The 11,883-nt window shown below is 36.0% G+C and overlaps 1 protein-coding gene across 1 annotated transcript; it reads left to right on the forward strand.

Annotated features, from left to right (window-relative positions):
• Positions 1-7,943: 7,943 nt before the first annotated feature.
• LOC104596798 (putative disease resistance protein RGA3) lies at positions 7,944-11,883 on the forward strand. The gene is made up of 2 exons (XM_010258090.2): positions 7,944-10,988; positions 11,333-11,883. Exons 1-2 carry the CDS (start codon positions 8,064-8,066, stop codon positions 11,351-11,353), a joined length of 2,946 nt encoding a protein of 981 aa, XP_010256392.1. The 5' UTR covers positions 7,944-8,063; the 3' UTR covers positions 11,354-11,883.

Genomic DNA, 11,883 nt, shown 5'->3' on the forward strand with positions numbered 1-11,883 from the left:
TTTGTCCACTGTCAAAAATTATAAAAGTACTTAAGTGATTATGCAAATAGTAGGATAAGTTCTTGTTTATTTGCTAAACCATAGGGGTGATTTAAGTATTTAACCCTTTAACTCTGTTAGGGGCTGGCTTTAGTTTCATCTACATATGGGTGCCAAGATAAAGAAAATAACTATTCTAAAAACAAACGATTTGCATGCAACAGATTGAAATAAGCCAAAGAGCAAAACAAGAGAAAGAGAAGGGTTGCAATCTTCTTCTTACATATTTTGGTTTCTCACCAAGAGTAATACATGGAGATGACTTATTGAGAAAGCCAAAATGAAAGCTTGTTCTACATTCTTCTTACAACTAACCCAAATTAACAAAAGTAAATGAAGACCCAAGTCACCCAGCTAAAGTTACTTTTTACATGTTGTAAAAAAACAAAATAAACATAAATTATTTAACTTTCTAGCACATTAACCGTAACATTCTCCCCCTTAATGTGTTATTGTTGGGCTCCAAATGCCTCTCTTAATTCTTTAAATTTTTCTCTTTCCAATAGCTTGGTGAAGGTATCAGCTAATTGCTCTTGGGTCCTGCAATACACTAATTCCACTTCTTCATCTATAATGACACCTTGAATGAAGTGATGTTTGAGACCATGTTCTGCTATGAAAACATGGGTTCTTTAACATTGCAATGGTAGATTTATTGTCGTAGTGGATCATCATAGCATCCTCTTGCTTCTCATTAATATCTTCCATAATTCTTCTAAGCCAAATCGGTTGAGATGTAGCATCCTCTACTTTTACTAAAGATTAAGCATCCTCATTAATATCTTCCATAATTCTTCCATAATCTTTCATCATAGCATCATAGCATCCTCTACTTTTACTGAAGATTAAACTACTAATTTTGGCTTCTTTGATCACCAAGAAAACACACCCCTACCAAGGTAAAAACAATAACCAGAGGTGCTCTTCAAGTCATCATGAAAATCAATCTCACTTCGTTTTCACCATCATTTTTAATTCCATGACCCATTGTGCCTTGTACATACCTTAGCACTCTTTTTACAGCTCCAAAATGAATGCGACTGGGCTATTCACAAATCTGGCAATAAACTTGCAACAAACATAATGTGAGGCCTTGTAATAGTGATATAGAAGAAGTTTTCAACAAAACTTTTATACAAAGTTTCATCCACTTTCTTACCATCATCTTCCTTCATTAATTTTTCATTGACAACCAATGTATGGAGTAGCTACATGTTTGCCTCCAAAAGTTCTAATTTTTTGAGAATCTTTTTAGTATACTTACTTTGACAAATGAATACACCACCATTACTGTGATAAATTTCAATACCAAGAAAGTGATGCAACAACCCCATATCACTCATTTCATATTTTTCGCCATGTCATTTTTGAAATCCTTAATCATTTTCATATTATTTTCACTAAAAACCAAGTCATCAACATAAAGAGCAACAATGATAATATCATCCATACTTTATTCCTCCACATACAAAGTAGGCCCACTCTTTCTTTTCATGAATCATTTTCCAACAAAGTAAGCATCAATTTGTCTATATCATGCCCTTGGTTCTTGTTTTAACCCATATAGGGCATTCTTCAACTTATACACCTTTCCTTCTTTGCCTTGAACCACAAAGCCTTATAGTTGTTTTAGAAACACATCTTTTAATTCTTCCTTTAAAAAATTTGATTTAACATTAAGTTAACACAACCAACATTTATAAACAAAAAATGCAATGAGAGCTCTATTACTATCCAATCATGCTACAGAAGCAAAAGTTTCAAAATAATCAATACCATGTTGTTGTGTATATCCCTTAGCAACTAGCCTTGCTTTCTTTCCTTACACAAAACCATCAAAGTTATGCTTTACTTTGTACATCTATTTAATACCAATCACTTCTTTGTCTTTTGGTCTATCAACTAACTTTCAAGTTTATTCTTTTCTATGATGTCAATTTCATTTTCCATTGCCTTTTTCCAAGCTCCTTCCTTAACAGCTTCTTCAAAGCTTTCTACTTCCATAACATAAAAATTGTACCTTGCATAAACATCACTCAAGTTCCTCATTTTTCTTGGAGTTAAGCTAGGCAAAGATGAGCTTGAACTTAAAGATGATTGAGAAGTTCCTTCATCATTTTGAGTTGTATTCTCTTCCAAATTAGACATGGGAACATGTTCTACTTCAATTTTTTCTTGTTCCCAATTCCAAACAACTTTCTCATCATACAACTCATCTCTACTATTAATCATCTTATTTGTTTTGAAACTGTACAACCAATAACCCTTTGACATTGATCTTTAGCCAACAAAAATATACTTTCCACTTTTTTCATCAAGCTTTGATATCTTCTAGTTTGGAATTTAGGCATAGCACACACTATCAAACACTTTTAAATGCCAAACTGATGGTTTCCTTCCACTCCAAGCTTCTAATGGAGTCGCACCTTTAATAGCAAGAATGGAACCAATTCATCAAATACACATCTGTGTAACAATTTCAACCCAAAAACATTTGGGAAGTTTCTTTTCACGAGACATAGATATAGCCATCTCCATCACAATTTGGTTCTTCCTCTGATACTCCATTTTGTTGAGGAAATAACGAATTGTAAATGGCCTTTTCATGCCTTTATCTTTCAAAAATTTATCGAAATCATTTGAAGTGTACTCCTTGCCATGATAAATTTTCAATTTTTTAATGTAACAACCGCTTTTATTTCTCAATAAGACATTTAAATTTTTTAAAAATAATAAATACATAAGATTTTTTCCTCAAAATAAACCGAAGTCATGCGGATGTAATCATCAATAAAAAGAATGAATTACTTTTTCTAGGGAATGAGAGGGAATCATCATGGATCCACACACATTGGTATAAACTAACTCCAACATTTCGTTGGTTCTTCATGCAACTCCTTTTGGAAATGGTTATCGATGATACTTCCTAAGTGCATAACCTTTACAAACTTCATGCTTTTTTCTTTAATGCTTGGAATCCCTTGAACCATCTCTTTTTGGGATAATAATTTTAACCCCTTGAAATTTAAGTGGCCAAATTTTATATGCCATAGCCATAATTCATCAATTTCCTTAGACTTCATAGCAACATTTCTTGCATAACTAAAATTAGTAGAAAGCATTTAGTTGTCTTCATTTTGACATTTTCACCACATGTTTCTCTTGATCATAAATTGTATAACCGAGATCTTCAAAATGGAGTAACCATGCTCCAATTGTGTCTTTTCCCTTCATTTCAACAATTTTTCTATTTCCTAACTCCATTTTTTAGCTAAATAGTCTATCCATGTCAAGAAAAATATTTAGGTGCATTGCCATATGATTGCTACACCTACTATTCAAGAATCATACATCATTATTTTCCATTGTGGCACTTTGACACGCATAAAACAAATTTCTTTTATCTTCCTTTTTCTTCTATAAAATTTGTTTGCTAATTATTTTTTTACTATACAATCTTTTTGTATATGCCCAAGATTTTTGTAATAATGACATTTTGGTTTTCTTTTAAACCAATAATCTTTGTCAACATGGCTGATTCTTTTGCAAATAGAACATCATTGTAATGACCCTTCATTACTAGATTTTTTGTCAAAATTACCTCTGCCTCTTCCTCATACATGTCTACCTCCTTTATAGGAGTCCCCTTTTTCCATGTTTACGATTTAAGGATGTCCCATCATAGCTTTTGAGATTAACATTGATCTTGGACTAAAATGCACTCTCTATAGATTTTGTTCTTTTGAAGTGACGTACCGATCTTTTCTCATATGATTTTAGTGATACCACCAATTCATGAACACTTAATTTAGTGAGATCCTTTTGTTTCTTCAATGACAGTCATAATAGGACCAATTTTCTTAGGCAAACTAATTAAAATCGTCTCAACAATCCTCCAATCATCCAAATTTTCACCATTTGCTTTCATTTGATTTATCAATTCCATAAATCTCCTGAAATAGTTATTTAAATTTACATTTTCCTACTTTCATATCAAAATCTCTTTTAAGAGATTGGAGTTTAATAACCCTTACCCATGAAACTCATGTTAAAGTGTATCCTAGGCTTCCTTTGCTTTTTTTAGTGTTCATTTTATCCTTGAAAAGATAAATTTATTATCTCCTCTATGAATAATTGAAAGTGCTCCTGCATTCTTACTTCTCTTGTCCTTCAATTCTTTTTATTGAGTTGCTATGATATTTGCTATATTTTTTTATTCATCATATCCAAGAACAACAATCTCCCACAAATCTAAATATAAAAACAAGGCTTTCATTTTTACATACTAGAAATCATAGTCTTCTTTATCAAAAATCGGATCTTGGACTTGTTGAAATTGACGGCATTAGTGTTGGCCATGATTTATTCTTTACAATCAATTATTTTTTCAACTTTCCTTGCACCTAAACTTGTTCTAATAAATCTTGCATCTCTGATACCACTTATTAGGTATTGGTTGTAGTTTTAGCTACGTATGTGCAAAGATAAAGGCAAACAAGGTTTCCATTTTTACATACGAGAAATCATAGTCTTCTCTATCAAAAATCGGATTTTGGACTTGTTGACGCCATTAGTGTTGGCCATAATTTGTTCGTTATAATCAATTTTTTTCAACTTTCCTTGTGCCCAAACTTGTTCTAACGAACCTTGCAGCTTTGATACCACTTATTAGGTGTCAGTTATAGTTTTAGCTATGTATGAGTGCAAAGATAAAGCAAAGAACTATTCTAAAAATAGAGGATTTTCATGTAGTAGATTGAAGTAAGGCAGAGAGAAAAACAGAGTAAGAGAATGACTGCAATCTTCTTACATATTTTGGTTTTTCACCAACAGTAATACATGAAGATGGCTTCTTGAACAAGCAAAACAGACAAAACCCAGGTTAACAAAAGTAAATAAGGACCCAACTAAAGTTACTTTTTACATGTTGTTGACAAAGACAAAATAAACATTAAATATTTAACTTCCTAGCACATTAACCATAACAAACTCTTTCTAATAGAGAAAGGTTATGAATTAGATGGATTGGGTTGGGTTAAAACGAAGACCAACCCTGAGCTAAACTACACTAAATAGGGAGCTATTAGTTTAAGTGGGTACTTTTCAATTTCTTCTCTTTTCTTTTCTTTTCTTTCACAGGAGTTAAAGGAAGAACAAGAAGGGGCTGAATCAAGTTGATATTTTGATACAAATCATTCATTAGGTAAGTCTAGATATACTTTATTTATCGCCTATTTCTATCTTGCATGTTTGGATCAGAATCCAAAACCTAGGGTTAAAGTTCCTTGACAATTGACGATTGACCATTTTTTGGCAAGAAAATTGACCTTGGCGAAATCCTTAGTCACAAGGATTCCAACAAGACTAACAACATCCAAAAACTATTGGTAATCTTTTGGTAGGATTTGATCCAGAACTGAAGTCTGTCAAAAGGGATTTACAATGATAAGTTATACTTAAAAATGATTGTTTGGAGTGAGAAGTTGACCCCCAAGAATACAAGGTTTTAAAAATCGATCCGGAAATGGAACCATGTACCATTGGTTTCAGGGTCAATGGTTTGACCGTCTGGGTCAGACAGTTCAAATGTTTTAATAGTGTATTTCATCTTACTCTTTGGATCGGATTATTAGGGTAAGATGGTAGATGAATATAAATGTTATGAGAAGGGAGATGAGGAGAGTGAGGATAGAGTTATGTCAGCTTAGAGAAGGAAAAAAAAAAGAAGACTAAGAGAAAGAAAGAAAATGGAAGAAGAATAAGAACAAGAAAGGAGAAAAAGGCAGAGGTGCTGGTGACCTATACTTGTAATGGCAAAGGCAATGACGATATTAACCTGCTGCCACGATGGTGACGATGACCTGTAGTGGCGATGGATCTCTCTCTCACAGATCTCATCTTTGAAATCTCTAAAATCTCTCTCTCTCTCTCTCTCTCTCTCTCTCTCTCTCAGGTCACACATATGACATCTGAGACCGAACTCGTTTCCCTCTATTTTTTTCTCTTTTTTGTTATTTTTTTAATTTTAAAAAGATATATTAGACCACAAATTGTTGACCAATTCAACGGTTTTTAATGTTATAATGGTTCAACACTAAAACAAAACTGGTACCTTGACCAGTTTTCAGGCTAAACCATCCGACCATCCAAGTCAACGACCGTTTTAAAACCATGTAAGAATATGTTAATTCCATGAATTTGGGAAAGAGAATGATTTTGGGTATGACACGTGGGCTGTTGAGAATGATTTTGGGTATGTCACGTTACATGGGTGGGTAAAAGTGTAACTATCTCAATATTTTTTGATGGAAAAGACAAACAAGAACTGATTAATGAATCAACATGACGTGGGCCCTTGTCCCCAATAGGCCTGTTCATGGGTCGGGCCGGGCTTTTACTATGTATTAACAAATTTTTTTAAGGCCCGAGCCTGAGCCCGGCCCTCATAAAAAGCCCGAAGCCTGAGCCTGGGCCCGGGCCCGAAATTTAGCCTATATTATTATTATTATTAATGTTGAAGCAGCTGAATAAAGAGAGAGATAGATTGAAATTATAAAGAAAAGAATAAAATATATATATATATATATATATATATATATTAAATTATAAATATATATTTTAATAAATATTATATTATTTATATATTTTATATAATATATGAAATACATATTATATATTTTATAAAATATATAATACTGAGTCGGGCCGGGCTTTTTTGACAAATCCCGAGCCCGGCCCGAAACACAGTCGGGCTTACTGTGTTAAGCCCGAGGTCAGGCCCGCGGGCCTAATTATATGACCAAGCCCGGCGGGGGTGTGGGCCGGGCCGGGTCGGGCCGTCGAGCTACCCGGCCCATGAACAGGTCTAGTCCCCAACAACTAAAATTTTCTCTGGAACCACTGGCTAGTATCATGCTTAAAATGTCTAAATATAAAACTAAGTTGCTTAATTGTTAAATTTAGCCAAATTATTATATGCCATTGGATATTCCCCAATTTTTGGTAATTAAATTGTTGAAATCTCGCTTGAAGTTTTGGACCGTTGCAAAAACCTTTCTTGAAGTTTGATATTTGCAATCACCTCCCTGAACTTTCTGACACTGGTGCAAGTAGACCCCCTCTGGTAGAATCCTCTAAAAAAAAGGCATAAAATGTCCAAAATACCCATGCAGTTATTATTGAGATTGATTTCTCCAAGATAAAAACAATACAAACTTTATGAAAACAATAAAAAGAGGATTTAAAATTGCAACTTTACCTTTGAATGATTGATATGAAGGGCAAATTTGAAAAACAAAGCAATTTCAAAAAAGAGATTGGAAGGGTTTGGAGTAGGATCCATATGTAGAGAAAACTTGCAAAAATAAACATTTTGGTCAAAATAATTGCATAGCTATTTTGGACATTTTCATGCCTCTTTTTAGAGTTTTCTTCCAAGAGGTTCTACTTGCAACTGTGAGAAAGTTCAAGGGAGATGATTGCACTTACCAAACTTCAGAAGAGGTTTCAGCAACAACTAGAAACTTCTCGGAATGTTTCAGCAATTTACCCTTTTTCCTTTCTTTTTAGGGAGATGTGTTTTTTTTATCGTCATCACTGATTGATTGTCTAGTTGCTATATTGTCATGCTCTGTACTCTACCTACCTTGTTCTTGTCTGTATATATCGTAGTCTTTTCCTACATCATACATTAATTAACAAAATGAATTGGACGACTTTGTATTACAAACAAATTTTCATTCCGCCAACATCCAGGGTAAAAAGGGGGGAAACATTCCACTGGCGGCCTTGATTTGTCATCATCAACTTATCACTCTTTTGATGTTCTGGTGAGTAAAACTAGAGATCTGAGTAAAAATGGTGCCCTTAATTACCACATTGCAGTAGTCAACACCCTTATCAAATTGTGGAACCCGGATCTGCTGTGAGCTAGCTATTTGCAAAAGAATTTGTTACCAGCTTCTCTATCTCGAATTTGCTATCATTTGCAATTGGGTTGTAGACCGATTCTGTGGGAGAAAGCCATGGCAGTTGTAATTCTAACTGCAGTTGCGTCTGCTTCATTGAAACCCGTCTTTGAGAAGTTAGGATCCTTCGTGAGTAATCAGATCAAACTGATATGGGGTGCTGATGATGTGCTAAAAAAGCTGGAGAGGACGTTGCTGAGAATCCAAGCTGTGATCGATGATGTAGAAGACAAGCAAATAGATGACAAAGCATGGAAGGTTTGGCTGCGAGATCTTAAGGATGCAGCCTATGACGCAGATGATATACTGGATAAGATTGGGATTCTCATCTCAGAAAAGAAACTTGATCAAAATACTCCCAGAGATAAGCATGAGGTACGCAATTTGGTACTCCGAAGTCTTAAACATAGTTTACCGCGTAAAATGAATAATCTCCAAAGGAAATTAGATACAATTGCCAAGGAGATGGAGGACCTTCACCTGAAAAGGTCACTCAAACGGATACAACCTGATAAGAAGGAGAGACCACAAACCAGTTCTTTGATAACTGAACCATCTGTTCTTGGCAGGAAAAAGGATAAGAACAACTTAATACAGATGTTGATGTCTACTGAAACATGCTCAGAAAATGTTTCTGTAATTTCAGTAGTTGGTATGGGGGGAATTGGGAAAACAACCCTTGCTCAGATCGTCTACAATGATGAGACAGTACAGAGGCATTTTCCCTTGAGGATGTGGGTTTGTGTGACCAAAGACTTTAGTGTAAGAAGGATTACAAAATCAATAGTGGAGTCCATAACAGTAAATCATCCCCTAAATGAAATTTCGTCAGCTAGGTCTTCTTTTGTCAATGTTGCCGATTTAGACCCACTTCAAATTACATTAGAAGGGTTAGTGAGGCAGCAAAGGTTTTTACTTGTTTTGGATGATATGTGGAATGAGAGCTATAGTGATTGGAATCTCTTGAGAGCTCCCTTGAGGGTTGGAGCCAATGGAAGCAAAATTCTTGTAACCACTCGGAGCCGGATTGTGTCATTAGCCACGGGCTGTAGTCACACTATTACTTTGCAGGGTTTATCTGATACTGATTGTGAGTTGTTGCTTGAGAGAAAGGCATTTGCAAGTGGTACATCAAATGCACACCCACAATTGATATCAACTGGTAAAAAGATTGCCCAGAAGTGCAAAGGCTTGCCTCTGGCAGTGACAACCCTTGGGAGCTTACTGAGCTCGGTTACCAATGAAGGAGAGTGGGATGCTATATTGATAAGTGAAATATGGAACTTGGAAAGGAATAATGACATTTTGCCAGCTCTGTGGTTGAGCTATCTGTATCTTCCTGCACATCTGAAGCGATGTTTTGCATATTGTTCCATATTTCCTAAAGGTCACAAGTTCAGAAAGGAGAAACTAGTCCAACTATGGGTTGCAGAAGGGTTTGTTCATCAGGATGGTAAAAGACGACTGGAAGTGATAGGAGGGAATTACTTTGATACATTGTTGTGGAGGTCATTCTTCCAAATCACTGAATCAAATGGAAGTTCATCAGTGTGTTATCATATGCATGATTTTATTCATGATCTAGCAAAATCTGTGTCCCGTGACGAATGTCTTAGAATAGAGGATGGTGACATATCATACAAACCCTATATCATCACAACAGTGCGTCATTCGTCATGGCTCTGTAAATCCAGTTCTGGTGCAGCTTTTAAGGATGTCCCGAAAATGGAGAGGTTGAGGACAATTCTATTGCAGTGTGATCACAAAGAACACATTCACCCACTCCCCAACCTTCTGGGAACCAAATTCAAACGTTTACGTGTGTTGGATTTATCTGGTGCTCAGATCGAGGATTTGCCATCTTCTATTGGTAGCCTCAAGTATCTCCGGTACCTTGACCTCTCTAGCACACTCATTGAGAGGTTGCCCAAGTTAGTTTGTGGACTTCTGAATATAGAGACGTTGAAACTGGCAGACTGTAAACGCCTTGCCGTGTTACCATCAATGAACAAAATGAGAAGCCTAAGACATCTCTATTTGGATGACAATCCCCAGCTAAATTCTATGCCGCCGATGATCGGAGAACTAACGGGCCTCGAGACAATTTCTCCGTTTATCGTGAGCACAGAGGATGGAAGAAAGATTGGCGAGATGAATAAAATGGCGAGCCTCCGTGGATCTTTCTGCATTTCAAGACTTGAGAATGTCGGCGATGTGAAAGAGGCTATGATGGCTGCATTGAAAGATAAACCACACATTCACCAACTGATGTTAGACTGGAGCAAGGTGCGAGAATGTGACCAGAAGGTTGACGAAGAGACCATCCAAGGCCTTGAAGCCCACAAAAATCTCAAAGAACTTCATATATCAAACTACTGTGGTGAAATATTTCCAATTTGGATCACTGATCCTTCCTACTCCAATCTCATGACTGTGTCGTTAAGCAACTGTCAGATATGCTCTGAGCTGCCTCCCTTCGGGCAGCTTCCATACCTCAAATCTCTCAGAATAACAAAAATGGATAGTGTAGATTGTATCAGCAACAGCTTTTATGGGAAAGGAGAAGTAAGGGGGTTTCCATCACTGGAGACACTCGAGTTCTCTGACATGGGAAGATTGTCAATTTGGTATGGAGTAAATGAAGGTGATTTCCGGCGACTTCAACGACTTACCGTTGACCGGTGCCCAAGGCTAACTGCTCTTCCGGTCGTGGAATGGATCAACTCTCTACCTTATTTTCAAATTCGCAAATCTGGCCGCCTGGAGGAATGGAAGGAAGAACAGTTAAGGCAGCACTCCAATTTACTGGTAGAGAGTGGTCCAGAACACTCAGATTCAGAAGTGACTAATCACAGAACACAATACTCAGATTTCGAAGTTCGCGACCAAAACATTCTGCCAATTACCGTCACCGTAAGGAAGAAAATATTTGGAATATTATTAGCGTTAACGTTCGGAATGGTTGTGGCTGTTCATTTATGGGTGAGTTATAATCATTTTTCTTCCATGAATCACTTGCTTGTTGAATTTATAAGAAAGTATTAGTTGTTCAGATCTGGCTTGGCGTTTCTTCTTCCTAAAAGTTCCAATTTTCCCATGAATTTCAAAGAAATTATTGGGACCCGATCATTTTCCAATCATAATTGTTTGTATTAATTTATCGCTGCTTTAGGTTTTAGGTCCTGATTTGTTTTTTTTTCACTTTTGTTTCTTTGTGTTAATGGATATTCGATAAACCTGCGCAAATATGCATTTGGTTTCACAGTTGTGTGAACGATTCTTTTTCCAAGTGTTTAGAATAGACTGATTCGATCTTCCTTATTCAGGTTTCACAGTTGCAGAAGTAATATGGTGAGTAAGATACAGAAAGGACTCGAAACGCTTGGCTAACCCAGAAAACTTGACCAACGACTGTCCATTCTGTTGGGGACGACGAAGAACAAAGAGACCATCTAACGGCTTGCCTTCATCTTCGTTCAGGGAGTCAAATCTGGCGGCCTGGAGTAGTTGGACAAGAGAATCCGTTGGCTAAATGTTGGAATTGACGTATGAATAGTTGAAGAAAACCCCCACAAAGGAATAAGAGGTGCAAGGATGAATTTTAATTTGTTGAAATGGGCTCTTATGATATAGAATTTTTTGTCTCTTTGTCTTCGGTCTTATGGACTTAAATGATGCAGCTGTATTTTATTCTTATGTATTTTTTATGTTATAAAATAAAGTGGCCAGACCCAAGAAAAAATTCTACATTGTGGGTGCAGAGGATGTAAATTCATTTCCTCTTTATTTTCCTTTTGTAGTTTTCTACCTTAGGACTCGCTCATGCACCAAATTTGTAGTTTGAATTTCTTTAGCCAATTACTAATTTGTTCTTTCA

The sequence above is a fragment of the Nelumbo nucifera genome, chromosome 5 (genome assembly GCF_055504915.1).
Source record: "Nelumbo nucifera cultivar China Antique chromosome 5, China Antique-T2T, whole genome shotgun sequence".
Taxonomy (NCBI): domain Eukaryota; kingdom Viridiplantae; phylum Streptophyta; class Magnoliopsida; order Proteales; family Nelumbonaceae; genus Nelumbo; species Nelumbo nucifera.